Source organism: Canis lupus, chromosome 13, assembly GCF_003254725.2.
Source record: "Canis lupus dingo isolate Sandy chromosome 13, ASM325472v2, whole genome shotgun sequence".
NCBI lineage: Eukaryota > Metazoa > Chordata > Mammalia > Carnivora > Canidae > Canis > Canis lupus.
In genome coordinates, this window is record NC_064255.1 from 29722365 (window position 1) to 29737497 (window position 15133).

General features: G+C 50.9%; 1 protein-coding gene across 3 annotated transcripts in view; it reads left to right on the forward strand.

The window, feature by feature from the left end:
* TG (thyroglobulin) overlaps nucleotides 1-15133 on the forward strand; it is a 249203-nt gene that overhangs the window by 129081 nt on the left and 104989 nt on the right. For all 3 annotated transcript variants that reach the window (XM_025450469.3, XM_049092761.1, XM_049092762.1), the window contains 4 exons: nucleotides 88-252; nucleotides 4327-4546; nucleotides 6564-6657; nucleotides 9688-9847. In XM_025450469.3, the coding sequence (XP_025306254.3) occupies nucleotides 88-252; nucleotides 4327-4546; nucleotides 6564-6657; nucleotides 9688-9847 (639 nt within the window). The remainder of the gene's footprint in view (nucleotides 1-87; nucleotides 253-4326; nucleotides 4547-6563; nucleotides 6658-9687; nucleotides 9848-15133) is intronic.

Below are 15133 nucleotides of genomic sequence, written 5' to 3' on the forward strand. Positions count from 1 at the left end.
GGATTCAAAGATGCATGACTGGATGGATGCATGGCTAAGGTGCCTTCTCTGAAGCCCAAGCCTCATTGTTGTTCTCTTACTCTGTAGAATGTTCCCGTCACCAGGCCTGCCTTGTTACCACTCTGCGAGCCCAACCTGGTGCCGTGAGGTGTGTATTCTATGCCGATGCCCAGATCTGCACACATAGCCTGCAGGCCCAGAACTGCCAACTTCTGCTCCGCGAGGAGGCCACCCACATCTACCGGAAGCTGAGTGAGTCCCAGCCTATGCCTCTGAGGCTCTTCCAGAGAGCCTGGATATAGCTGGAAGGGACTATCCAAGTGTGTGGTGACTTGCGGGCAGTGGCTTTTGAGGTTCTTAAGGAAAAATCGGCCAAAGTTCTCTTGGGTTAGGTGACATTCATTTGAGAGTGACTAAAGGAAGGTGAAAACCCTACTTCTAAGCTAGAGCTTCTCTATGCCACTTTTATTCATTTATTTGAGTTATGGAAGCCATTTGAACCTTTGAGTTTCTTAGTAAAATAATTAAATAGGCTATTTTTTATTACCATTTTAGTTTAGAAAATTCTGTCCCCTACCTTATCTCAATTGGTCCTCCCTCCAGTCCTGTGAGGTAGCCACATAAGGAGGGTTTTATCCCCAGCTTAGAGATTGAGAGACTCTGGCCCAGAGAAGTTACTTCTTTGATTTTGCCCAGCCAATGATGACAGAATGGGAGCTTGGAGGCAGGTCTCCTATCTCTAGATGCAATCCACTTGCACAAAACCACATCATCTAACTACAATATCATGGTCACCGTGGAGAGGGCAGCTGCTCTCGGATCCGTTTTATTTGACCACATTCAGGAAGGCGTTGTTATGTTTCAGATGTTGTGTTAGGTGCCGGGGAGACAGGAATGAAACCAGCCAGAGGAGAACAAAATAGAAATCCATCACTAAGTGAAACCGGTACAACCCGTATAATTTGGGGCCTGAGAGCTGGAGGACTGGGGGAAGCCGTTCCCCTGTTAGACATGCTTAGGAGATGAAATTAGTGACTTTTGAAATGTTGCCTACTTCAGCCATCTTATCTTCTAGAACACAAGAGGTGGGCCCTTTCTCTGTAAAGGGCCAAATAAATATTTTAGACTCTATGTATCAGTTACAACTGCTCATTTTTGCCACTCTGGCAAGGAAGCAACCACAGAAGATACAAAAATCAGTGGGTATGGTTGGGTGCCAATAACATTTTATTCACAAAACCAGGGAGCAGTTGGATTTGGTCCCACTGGCCTTAGAGTGCAGGTATCCCCAGGCCTGTCTTGATCCAGTGGTATCCTCCTCTTGTGCCCCCTCCTCCACCTCAGCCTTTAGACCATAAGAGTGCTCCCCAGGACTGGGGATGCTTTGATTCCTGTATGCTGTGGTCTCCGGCCTACAATCCCAAGTCTCATCTTGATGTAGACATTTATATTATTTGGTCAAGTTGGATTTCAGTAGGACATTGCCCCCATCGTGTAGCTGATCTGCATGGTAATCCTGCTGAGGACAGATGCCTGGCCTTGGGGTTTAGTTTCCATTAAAAACAAAAGAAATAAACTGTTTCTCTCTTAGTTCTGTGGAACTCCAGGTCAGTGTGAAAGGCTTGCCTCCGACTGAAGATGCGTGCCCATGTGTAGGTGCATGGACACGGTCTGCATCTTGTGTACACACATGGCTACTGAACATTTCCTTCACTTATGTAGTCATGTGGCCTAAATGTAGGGCAAACCCATGATTTTCTGGAAAACATTTCAAAAGGGAGGACTGCACATTTTCCCTGTGTTGGATCTCATTCAGTCTGGGATTCGTTGGGCAGCCTCTGGAGGGAGGGCTGAACACCAAACACCACTGTCCGTGGGAAAGCAGGCTTGCATTCCTTCAAAATTCTTTAGCATTTGTAATTTTTGCGTCTTTGCTCCCTCTTTCAGAGGGTGCCATGTTCACGAAATGTGGCTCCTTTCCCTGTGGAGCAGAGGGACAGAGTCCGAAGGTTCTGGCCCTTTAGCACCCGCGGTCCTGAATACTTACTTGCCCGAGGTCCTGTGATTTACTACTGAAGCAGGAAATCTTGTGAGAAGGAACTGTGGGCTGAGATCAGCTGTGACTTGTGACTGAGGCCAGATTAGAACATGCGACTCTTTCCTTCCATGCTGGGTTCTAACTAGCACTGCAGGTTTTTTTGCAACAGAGAGTTTTCTTCACTATTTCCAACCTTCCTTCTTTCCTTTCTCTCTCCCTTCCTTCCTTCCTTCCTTCCTTCCTTCCTTCCTTCCTTCCTTCCTTCCTTCCTTCCTTCCTTTTTTCTTTTCTTTCTTTCCTTTTCTTTTCTTTTTTCTTTTTTTCTTTTTTTCTTTTTCTTCATTTCTGAACCTTCCCTGTATCTCTCCCTTCCTCCCTCCCTTCCATTCATTCATTCATTCACTCACATGTTGAGCCCCTACCACGTGTAGACACTGGGCTTGGAGCATCACAGGTACCCTGTATTTAGCCCCAACATGTCTGTGCTGTAGGGCCTGCTACCCTTCCTGTTTCATAGGAGGAAATTAAGCATCTGAAGAATTAGGAAGTTTCCTCCAAAGTAGCTGGGGCATAAGGTAAAACACAGGCCTGCTTGCCTCCCGGGATTGTGCATTGGTTCCTCCCCATGATGCTCCTCAGTGGTCTGGGAGTCCTAAGCCCACACCATCCCCAGCGTACTCAGGCCTCACACTGTTGACATCCAGGGCCAGATGCTTCTTTGCTGTGGGGCCTGTGCTCTTTATTGTGGGATGTTTAGCAGCATACCTGGCCTCTACTCACTAGATGTCAGTAGCTAGCATCTCTTGCAACCCTGATGACAACCAAAACTGTCTCTGGACATTATCAAATGTCCCCTGGGATCAGAATCACCTCCAGTTGAACCACTGCATTGCACCAAATTTGAGGAATGGGTGGACTTCTGCGTGTCCATCTGCCTTTTCTCCTGTACTCCTGGTTTGTGCTCATGTGCATAGGAGATGTACACAGAGCTGCAGAGCAAGTGGCAGAGCTCTTGCAGCCAACAGTGGAGCCGAGCAAACCAAACACACCTGCAGGAAATGGTAGGTGCCACCCCCCCCACACACACACACAGGCAGAGAGAGAGAGAGAGAGCAAGCTTGAGAAAGAGAGAGAACATCTCTTCACCAGCATTCAGTGTTTCCTTTGTGCAGGGCCCTGAACACTGTGGGCAATCAGACGTAGGCCAGTTCCAAATCCCTGAAAATGGTACCTGGCATGGAGCCAGGGTCCCAACAACAGTTGATTGACTCAATCACTGAATGGAAGAAAATGTGATCCAGGAGATAAGAAACTGCAACTGCAGAGAGAGAGAGAGAGAGAGAGAGAGAGCCTGATGCATGTGGTGATTAGCATTACAAGGATGGGATGGGAGGTTTTGGAGGCAGAGCAGCCCAGGCAGGCTGGCAGGTGGCACAAGCTTTGCAAGCTTTGGCTTAACAGGCTAGATGGAACCAGGTGGGGTGTGAAGAAAAAGAGGGAGGGCATTGAGGGGAGGGTCAGGGGCTCCAAGCTGGCCCTTGACCCATGTGAATAGGCCATGGCCTCAGTCGGGGTACAGAAACCTTTTGAATCTGACACTTGGAAGTCCTGGTGGCTACTCACCCTTGGCCCTTAAATCTGTTTTCTTAGCAGCGATACACAAGCACAGGCTCACAGCTCTTCCACTGCAATTCGGGAATCCCAGAGTTTTAAGACTTTGAAAAAAAAATTTTTTGTCAGTTTGCAGCACACTTATTTGGTGCAAAATCTGACCTCAAGTGACTGAAGAAATCATATTCATCTCTGTTAGTATGAATGATTCATACCTTACCTTATCAGTAGCCAGAAGTTAGCAATGTGTTTGATGGTGGGGCCTGACTCCAGACCCTCCGGGGGCATTGGCTGAGCATCGCACTTTCTGTGCTCCTCTGTGGTTTTAAACGTCCAAGTACTTTTGAATGAAGCTCACATCTGGCCCCCGAGTGATGAGTAAGGGGTCCCAGGCCTGGGTTAGGCCCTGCCTAGCCTATAGCTGGGAAGAAATCAGTGAGGCAGCACACGTACAGAAGGGATTAGTGCCATGCTCTGTGGACATTCAGTGCCTGCTAAACATCAGCTGTATTTGCTATTAATTGTTTTTTCACATTGAAAAGTAATCTGGCTCGACTTGGGTTTCTGGGGTCTGAATGAACTACTGATGTTTTTAAGGTGCAGAAAGCAGTCTTTTGTTTGAACAGAGTACCCACTGTTGTCTGTTCCCCTCTCCCCTGTGGACCCCTTCCCCACAGACATCCCTCTGCTCAGCTTTGGGACATCTGTACCTTCTGTGACCATCACGCCCCATGGCCAGCTGCTGGGCAGGTCCCAGGCCATCCAGGTGGGCACCTCGTGGAAGCAAGTGGATCAGTTCCTGGGAGTTCCATATGCCACCCCACCCCTGGCAGAGAGCCGCTTCCGGGCGCCAGAGCCCTTGAACTGGACAGGGTCCTGGGATGCCACCAAGCCACGGTGAGGATCTAGTGAATCATATTAGTGAATGCCCAGAGAATTCCTCTCCCATTCGAATCTGTCAGAGTGAGACTTGGTAGCAGGGCAGTGAGTTTCAGTGTGAGTAGCGAGTGGGGGTGGGCAGCAAATTGCTTAAGGTGGCATTAAGTGCTCTAACAGATGAACCCCTCCGAATATCATTACCTTGCCCCTATAAAGTGCATTTAGTGATAGAGGCGTCGATGTGTTTCTGCTCCATGCGGTGATTCGGGGACCCAGGCTCTGTAGGCTCCTCCTTCTTCAGCATGAACATTCCTTGACTTTGAATCCAGGAAAGAGACACTTTGGAAGGGTCTACATGGGAGACCTCTATGGGCCATGGCTGCAGGTAGCTTGGGTGCCTATGTGACATGCACCGGTTTGACAGTAGCTGGAAGTCAGCCTCCTGGCCACAGCTGACTTTGATGGGGCTGAGAAATACAGCAGACAGAGAAAGGCACCTGAGCTAATGGAAAACATTGTATTTATTTACTTTTTTTAAAGGCTTTATTTATTTATTTGAAACAGCAAGTAAGCAAGAGAGCATGAGCAAGGTGGAGGAGGAGCAGAGGGAGAAGGAGAAGCAGATCCCCGCTGAACAGGGAGCTGGATGCAGGACTAGATCCTAGGACTCTGGGATCATGACCCGAGCTGAAGGCAGACACTTCACTGACTGAGCCACCCAGGCACCCCAGAAAAACATTTTAAAAGGACTTTGCCCCCCCCCACGAAGGAACAATATTAAAAGGAGCCTTTAAAAAGAAGGAAAAACAGGGATCCCTGGGTGGCGCAGCGGTTTGGCACCTGCCTTTGGCCCAGGGCATGATCCTGGAGACCCGGGATCGAATCCCACGTCGGGCTTCCGGTGCATGGAGCCTGCTTCTCCCTCTGCCTGTGTCTCTGCCTCTCTCTCTCTCTCTCTCTCTGTGACTATCATAAATAAATAAAAATTTAAAAAAAATAAAAAAATAAAAAGAAGGAAAAATATTCAAATTCTATCTTCCTCCCTCATCAACCATGTTCCATTTCACTTTCCCCTCCCATGGCATACACCACTTTAAACAATTGACACTTTGGAGATTTTACCATTTTTCTGACCAGTGTGTGTTCACAGTACCCAGGGAAAGGGCATCATTCTCCAATCTCTCCCCTTCCCAGCTTTGACAGACCCCTCTGGCTCCTGAGGCAGCTGCACCTGCGCTGTCCCTCGCCACCCATGATTGACTGGTAGGCAGGTCCACAGCCCGGGACCAGAAAGAGTGAAGGCCTGGGAGCTCTTCAATACTCCAGGCAAGGGGCATCAGAGTCTTGAATGCAGGCAGTGATGAGAAAGTTAAGAAAGCCACTGTAGGTCTCCAGCATGGAGACACTAGAGGAATAAACGTGCCCTAATCAGAGTGCTTTAGCATGTGGGGCAGAGCCATGTGACAGGTGGGGCTCTGAGTGCAGCACAGTTAAAGAACTTGCCTTCTCAGAGTCTAGCACAAATGAGGCTCGGGGAACATGTAAAGTCACCCCTGGGGCAGGTACCATCATGCTGCCACTGGGCGTGTCCCAGTTGTGGTGATGTGGTCTCAGCTCTTGTGCCCGGACACACTCTGCCTGGCACACCTGGACTCTGTACTGATGCAGAAAGCAGGTCTGACTCCACAGGCAGCAGTGGGGCTGTACATGTGGAGCAAGGAAGGGTCAAGTTCCCCAGCAACATGCACCTTCCCCTTCTCTGTCTTGAGCATCCTTTCTCTGAGTTAGCACCTTGTCCCTGGAAGAGTTCCTCCATGGCCTGTGGCAGAGAGGGTGGGGGGCATCCTGCCCTTCCTTCCACGTCCTCACCACTCCCTCTACCCATTGTCCAAAGCTGCTAATAGCTGCAGAGCTATTGGGCCACTGGGCCTTTGGATGGGGCAGTGGGTCCTGGCCATTGGGTGGTGGGCAAGAGGGGAGGATGAGGCATGCGTCCTTGATGGTTGCCCCAGAAGTCATGAGTCTGTATCCCCAGGGCCAGCTGCTGGCAGCCAGGCACTAGAACGCTCGAGTCTCCTGGGGTCGATGAAGACTGCTTATATCTTAATGTGTTTGTCCCTCAGAACGTGGTAAGTTCTGAAGCCCTTGATCGTCTGCCCTGCAAACTGCCCTGTTAGAAAACTGCACCTGTCCCGAGAGCTGCCGAATCACTCCTCTCCTCCATGGCCTGCTTAGCTTTTGCTCCCCCAGCACTGTCTTCACTGGTTCTTGACCTTGTGAAAGCCTCAGGGGACAAGAGTAAGCGGAGGGTCCTCCTGGTTTCTACCTGCCCTCCCTCAACCTCCCCACATCCTCAGGCCTCCCCAATAGGGCACACTTATCCTGCTTCAGTTCTCTAAGCAATATACATAAAGGGCTTGTGTTGGGATGTGCTGCCCCAGATGGGACAGAGAGGTGAAGCAAACAGACTTGCTGTGCCCAGGGAGTTATATTTTTAGGGGACAGAGCAGAAACAGAGACACAATCAAGTCCTGAACAACTGTGATGTTGATGAGACCCTGAGGAGAAATCCAAAGGTGGGGATGCAGTGAGAGGAGGTGTTGGGTGGTGGTTGGGGGTTGCCGCTTGAACAAGGCAGGAGAAGGGAATTGTGAGGCCGGTGGTGGGTGAGGGGCAGTGATTCAAGGTCTCTGAGAGGGTGACAGAATCCCAGCTGGGGGGGGGCAGAGCCTGATGGCAGCCCATCTGTCAATGTGGATACCAACCGTTGTCCTTGAAAGACCCTCAGAAAGACCCCTGGGGGGTGTTTCCACATGGACTCTTATTTGGGGGCTGTTCCAGAGGGTGAGCTTTGGGGCTGTAACCCTGAAAGATTATGCCCTGTTTTGAAGGCTGAATCTGCCTAAGTAGCAGCTATGATCTTCATGTTCCATGTTTGAGTTTCTTGTTTGGCAGGAAAGGGTCAGAGGGCACGAGAGAAAAAGGAAGTGATGAGTTTTAGGAAACACGAGTTTGTAAGGATGCCAGCCTGGTGTCAATAGAGGTTATGGTACCAGGACCATGCCACAGCTTCCTGGTCCCCTAGCCAACATCAGTGAGAATCCACTGCACTTTGAACATTTGACCTCAGCAAGCTGGTCTGATTGAGCTGGGTCTCAAGGCACCCCCTAGATCTGAAGGCTCTCATAGATGGTACTACTATGAGCATGGAGCCTAGAGTGAGGGAGACCATGAGTCCCCTCTGCCCAGCACTGGTCACCCTATACCTACCATGTTGGATTAAGGTCTGCTTACCAAACTGGTCTGTCACTGACCACTGCCTCTCTGGTCTGGAGAAGGTAATCATGTCGTCTGTGCTTCACTTACTGGTTCTGAAAGTGGGAGAGAAATAGCATCTAGTTCATAAAGTTCTTGTAAGAGTTACATAAAACACTGCGGAAACCAATGAGTCAATAGATGGCTGGTGGGGGCCAGAAGAATGACCATGAGTAGGACAGAGGGACACCTCATGAAATGAGGGGCACTCCACCTGGAAGTGATGGGAGACCTGGAGCCCATCGCTTGGAGCTAGTCAGTCTTCCAACACCCTAGTTCTGGCCTCTAGTTTATTCTGGATGATGGTCTGTTTCCTCCTTGGTGAGTCCCTTCAGTTTGCCCACATGCCTGAAACCCATCCTGGTGATATAGAGCTACTCGTCTCTAACCTAAGAGACCCAGTGTCACAGATGAAAGAGCCTAGGAGAGTGTGCTGGGAGGGAGGCTGAGGATGGAACTGTGGGAAGGTGCCTTCCTCTTTGTACATGTTTTAAAATGTTTTTCACCACTCTGAGCTCCTGTGTTCACGTCTGTGGAACAGAAGGGCTTACAGCCATTAGACCATCTAACTGTGGGGTGGAAGCTCTAATGAGACATCCAAGGTGAGCACACTTGGCACAGCATCCATCAGGGTGGGTCCTCAGCCAGTGTTTGCTGTTGGTGAGGAAGGCATGCGTGTCGGAGCCCATGGCACATGGATGGACCTGTCACAGCCCAGACAGGACTGAGTGAGCAAGACACACCTGGGGCGCTGCATACGTCACGGCCTGGAGTCAGTGTTGAGCCCCCAGATGGAACATTATATTCTAACAGTGTGTTCTAATTATATTCTTATAAAAGGGTCAGCTTGGGTTTCAAGTCTGCTTTGCCACGTCCTAGCTGTGTGGTTGTAGACAGGCTATTCCAGACCGCCAGGACCTGGCTTCCTCATCTGTAAAGTGGGAATGATAATAATAGGCCTAGCTCTTGGATCTGGTTGAGGACCGAATGGGTAACACACGTGAATGCTGAGCATGGCACTTTGCTCTCATTCCATGCACAATAAAAGGTAGCTCTGTGTTGCCAAGGTGGGGTCTCAGGCATGTGGCCAAAATGAAAGGACTCACCAAGGAGGACCCAGACAGTCTTCCAGAATAAACTAAGGCCGGAACTGGGGTGTTGGAGGACCACGTATCTCCAAGTGACGGGCTCCAGGTCTGCACTGGGCTCCCATTTCTGCCACCTGTGCACTTTGCAATGTGAGCACAGCACCCAGTTGGGAGCCAGACCTTAATCCAGCATCACAGGTATGCGATGATCATCCACCTTCTCCCCCTCAACTTCCTTACCTGTGACATCAGGCTTGTTCATGTGCTAGGTCTGCTCTAATAGAGCACCACTGACTGGGAGGTACAAACAACTGAAATATAATTTTTCAAGATTCTGAAGACCAGAGGCCCAAGATCCAGGGGTCATCAGGGTTGGCTTCTTCTGAGGCTGCTCTCCTTGGCCCATGGATGGTCATCTTTTCCTCCCTCTGTCCCCATATGATATCCTCTCTGCATGGGTCTCCGTCTAAATTTCCCCTTCTTCTGAAGATACCAGTCATATTGGATTAGGGCCCACAGGCTTAGTCACCTCCTTATAGGACCCTCTTCAACTACAATCACATTCTGGGGTCATCGAGTCAGGGATTCAATTTGAGGAGGACACGGTTCAGCCTGTAAATGGGCCAGGGTGTGCCTACATGGCAGACCTGACAGGGAGTCATGGGTAGGCTAAGAATCTGGCACCTTCTTGGGAAAGGTGCTCTGGTGGGTGAGAAGGGGCCAACCCTCAGCCTCATCTTTCTCCACTTGCCACAGGCCCCCAATGCATCTGTGCTCGTGTTCTTCCACAATACCCTAGAGGGCAGGGGCAGTGAAGGACCGCTGGCCATCGATGGTTCCTACCTGGCTGCCATTGGCAACCTCATTGTTGTCACTGCTGGCTACCGAGTGGGCATCTTCGGCTTCCTGAGTTCTGGTGAGTCGCTGGCATGACTGGGGATTGTGGACTCTCGGAGCTGAGGGTCTCTGTGTTCAACCCCTTTTTCCTAAGCCCCATGCTTTCATGGCCCCAAGTCCTCCTCGAGCCCAACAGGGCACTCGGTGGGATGTCCCGCATGCCCAAGAGACCCTCCAGCGATGTCGACCCCCATGTGTGAGAGTAATAGTTGCTGTTGATCGATCTTACTGGGGGCTGAAGCTGTTCTGAGTACATGATGTGTTTTATCTTATAGTGTGTGTGTGTGTGTGTGTGTGTGTGTGTGTGTGTGTGTGTATACTGAGACCTCAGAAGGTTAGACACTTGCTAACATCAATAGTCAGGAAAGAGCAGAGCCAGGATTTACCCCTGGGGTTGACTTGCCCTAGAGAACGATGGGAATGGATTATCCGTCCTGGGCCCATAGGGATGCCAGTTGACCCCGCATGAGGGCTGCATCAGTGATGCTTCTCGTTTCTTCTTTAATCCCAGCCTCACTCGTGAACATCAGTCTGTCCCCTATCCAGTCACAGGACTGTTTGTCACCCTGGTCACATCCTCCACCTTTGCCAGAAGAGCCCAGGGCAAAATTGAGGCCTGGAGAGTCCTATCGTGCTCCATGCATGCTTTTTTTTTTTTTCCATGTCCAGCCCCTGACAGCGGTAGGGCACTTGTCAAACAGCCTATAGACACACAGGTCTGGGAACCTGCAGAACCAAGGGCCAGCTCCGCTATTCATTGTCTGTGACCTTGGATGAAACCCTTCATGCCTGACTCTCAGTTTTCTCCTCTATAAAATGGGAATAATTTTACCCAACTCCCGCAGTTACGTGAGAGGCTCCAGTGAGGTCGGATGTGTTTGAAAGGGCTTCAGATCCTGGAGGGGGCCCTCCAGGTAGGCACACAACTTCATCTCTGTTCTCTGAGGATCTCACTTAAGACCCCAGTGCCTGACCTGCTGAGTCAGGATGGGCGGGTGGAAGGTAACATGGTGAGAATGATGGACTCATCTAGAATGTGCATGAGTGGGTAGGCATCCAGCATGGGCAGAAACTCTGGAGTGCTGCGTGCACTATGTGGCATGAGGCCTTGGCTGCCATGAAGAAGATTCTAGGCCTGCACAACCACTGTAAAGCAGACACCAAGTTAAGGCCAAATACGACCAGATGCCAATGAGGGAGATGTGCATGATAAACAGATTGCAGATTTTCCTTCGGAGCGAGCAGGGTCAGCTGCTGGAGCACTACAACCCTACCTGAGTTTTCTTTTCTCTTTCCCAACAACATGGGACTGACAATGATTTGGTAAGTCAGCAGCTCCAGTCTCTGGAGAGGCAGGAGAAGCTCAGAACATGGTCAGGTGGCGCTTGCCGTAGACATGGCCAACTCCTTGGCTCAGAGCCTCTCCAGACAGAGGAGAGCTTATTTCCATATGTCACCCATGTCTGAGGGGTTGGGGGGGGGTTCATGGTGTGTAATCTTATTGAGAATTTGTGTGCTTTGGGGAAGGCAAACTCCTTTCTGCTGCTGGTGGAGGCAGTGTCAGGAGAGGCAAAGGAAATTTCTAGAACCTCCAGCCCTTCTCATTCCTAACCTGAAATGCTGCCCATTCATTGTGCTTCGAGCAAACCTGTCAGCGAGAGGGGAGGAAGGTTACCCTCAAGAGTGTCAGCCTTAAAAAAAAAAAAAAAAAGAAAAGAAAAAAGAGTGCCAGCCTTCCCCAGACATTTCTCCTGGGTCACCTCACCTCATTCTCATGGTGGCTTGGTGAGGCCAGTGCCAAGTGGCTGTTTTGCAGGTGAATCAGCGACACTCGGGGAGACCAAGGAGCTCCATGCCCTGATTAGGAGTGCATTCAGGGGCTTAAATCCTGTCGGTCAAACAACAAGGAGAAAATATTGTGGCTTGTGCCCTTGGATGTTTAGAAATGCCCTTCGGATCCCCTATTGTTCTGTGTACAGAGCGGGATGGTTTTTCTTTGCTTTATTTGCTAGGCTTCCTAGCTTCCCCCACATCCCTGGGCTTTTACCTGCCTTAATTGAGCCTTAATTGAGCCTCCTTGCAATTCCACGAGGAGAGGGGAGCAATGTATCCCCGTGGAGACACCGAGACACAAGATGCTAGGATGCAAACACAGCCCTCCTGACTGCAGAACCCACCGGCCTGCCACAGCGCATCCCCTGACAAGGCTCCACTGAGAAGAGCTGCTGCACAGAGGATGTGGGCCCTGGGGGATGGTCAGGAAGGGGAAGGTCATGGGTGTGTGAGTCTGTAACCCCCCAGTAAATTTGTGACACATGCACACCAGCCCCTTTATCATTTAACAAATATATGACAGATTTTACCATTTAGAGTGGTTTGAAGGTTATAGAATAATTGAGCAGAAAGTATAGAGGGTTCCCATAGACTCCCCCCCACCTCAGTTTCCCCTACTCTTGACACCGTGTGTGATGTGGCACCTCTGTTACAATCGGGGCAACAATGATAGGTTATTATTGACTAAAGTCCCACAGTTTCCAGGAGGGTTCACTCTTTGTGTTGTACATTCTATGGTTTCCATTAAGTGTGTAATGACATGTGTCCAACATTGTGTCATACGGTTTCGCTGCACCTGTTCGTCTTTTCCTCTTCCATTTTTTTATTAAAGATTTTTTGAATTTTATTTTATTCATGAGAGACACATAGAGAGAGGCAGAGACATAAGCAAGGGAGAAGCGGGTTCCCTGAGGGGAGCCTGATGAGGGACTCGATCCTAGGACCCCGGGTTCATGACCTAAGCTGAAGGCAGGCGCTCAATCACTGAGCCACCCAGGTGTCCCTCCTTTGCCATTTTCAACAGTTGGACACTGCAGTTCAGAACACAGTTCTGGAAAGAGACAGGCTACTCTGAGCACCGGCCAGAGCCCACTGTACTGCAGGGCACGCAGGTTTTGCATCAAAGCAGAACAGGCTCTGAGGGCCCGAGGGGCTCTGGGCAGTTCCTTTCCCTGCATCCGCTCACATGCCGTGCATCTCTCAGGTGACACTAAGACACGTGGGCCAGTGACGGGGGAAAGCATGTGGAAGGCCCGTGGAACCTCGCTAGGACCCAGCAGGGGCTCACAGGGGTTAATGCCCCTTTTCTCTCCCTGGACGGGGCTCCTTCAGAGCATGGCTGGGTCGTGGTCATGACCCGACCCTGCACGTGGCCAGAAGCTGGCACAGAGCTGCCCCTGGACCACAGCGGTGGCAACAGCCCCTGGAATTGGCTGTGTCTGGCTGAGAAGTCTCTGCACCCTTGCTCCCGTGATCTGCGTGGGTGGCATCTGCTGTCGGAGCTCACAGGGAAGTGGTCCTCTAAGAGCTCCAGACTCCAGAGGCATCTTTCCAAAAGGAATGGGGGGATGAAAACAGAAGCTCATGCCAGTCCTGTGGCTGATGAGACAAATTTGTGTTCCCTGGAGGGGAAAGGGGAGCCCTGGTTCCTGGTGATCTGAGCAGTTGGAAAGAAAGTGATGGGGTTGGTGATGGGCCAGGGGAGGCCATTTCCGTAGCCTGGATCCTGCCTGGGGACAGAGCCCAGGGAGCACAGGGCACAGGGACTATTCTGTCTCTGGCACAGCTGTGCAAGGAGGGGAACAGGGGCATGTGGCAGGCAGGCTCAGGGCAGTGGGTGGGTCAGCCCGGAGGCCTGCTGTAGAGTGTGGGGGCAGAGGAGAGGGTCTGGCCAGGGACTCAGATGGAAGGCCAGGCATGCCTCATCTTCCCTGGGGTATTCTGAGGCCTTCAGGGAGGGTCTGCTACCCTTCAACCAGAATAGGCACAGAGTCCTGTCTCAGCGGCTGCTCCTCCCCAAGCGCAATTGCTGCTACCAAAGCCAAGGCACACACCGCAAGGGGCATCTGGGAGATAATGCCCAGATCCCCTAAATCTGTTTCATTTTATTCAAGGAAGACTAAACAATTTCTCTAGTGCTTTGTGCCAGGCCCTGTTCTGTTTCCTTTCAAGATTAACTAATCAAATCATCCTAACAACCCAAAGAGATAAGTATGGTTATCATTTCCATTTTACAGACCAGGGAAAATCAAGTTGCATTAAGTAACCTGTACGGGGCCCCACAGTGCTCGTAGGGCTGCACCCAGCTGGTCTGACTCCATAACCTGTGTGCTCGGCCACCTCCCCTGCTGCCTCTTATTGACGGCCACCAAGACCGGGTGAGGGACCGCTGTCAGCCCAGAATTGCACCAGGGAGCTTCAGAGGGATAGTTGAAGACATCGAGTGAGCAATCGAGCACCAGTCAGAGAATGGGAACAGCTGGATGTTTGCTGGGGTGGTTCTGACCGGAGCGGCAGGATGGTGGAAATGGTGGGGCAGGGCAGGGCCGCTGGGGGAGGTGGACAGGGGTGGACACCTGCTCACATCTGTCTCCCACTGGACTCTGTGTGCAGCCAGCAGGGAGCGCCTGTCCTGTGTCATGCCCCAGGGGCAAGGCACAGCTCCTGTGTGTGTCAGGATGGAGCTGGGAGGTCCCAGGAGGTTTTGGGGGCTCGGTCACAGCCAGGCAGCAGAGGACAAATGTGGCCATGACGACTGGGTGAGGGCCGGTGCTAGAAAGTGGAGAAAACTCAGAATGCTGAGATGGATGGGCCAAGGCCATTCATAGAGGATTGCAAAAGCCAGGAAGATGTTTAGACTTGACATAGTAGGGATGGAGGAGTTAAGAGAGCTTTTGAACACAGAAGGTTCCATAAATGGAGCGCTTAGATTTTTTTTTTAATGAAAATAACATAATGCCTTGCACATCATTGATTTTCCAAGCAGTGTTTATTGAGTTGGATGAAGTGTTGGAACATAGAGTTCCGACTGTGCATTGGGACCTAGGTCTGGACTTTACCTTAGATTTGCCGCTTGCACCGAAGCAAACATTCCTCTCAAGTCTCAGGTTCCTCCTCAGTGAAGGAGGGGGTTGGAGCAGACTGCTTGAGACTGGCTGGCTCGCTGCCCCTGTGCACGTGGCCGAGGCTGTGTGTCCCGAGGGCCAGCACTGTGCCTGTCTTGCTCTCCACGGAACACACCACAGCACCTGGCACCAGGAGAAGTCCAATTCAGACTTGTCTGAAGAGCAGCCCTTGAAGGACCCTTACCTCTGACTTCCTGGGGGTCTGTAGACCCCCCAACATCAGCACTCTACTTGGGAAGCTGATATATGGGAAGTTCAGAGGCAAGGACAGTCGCCCCTCAACCCTCCTCCATTGTCACAGGAAATGCAGGCTGTGGATGTCACTTCCCAGATGTGCAGGTCTGGGT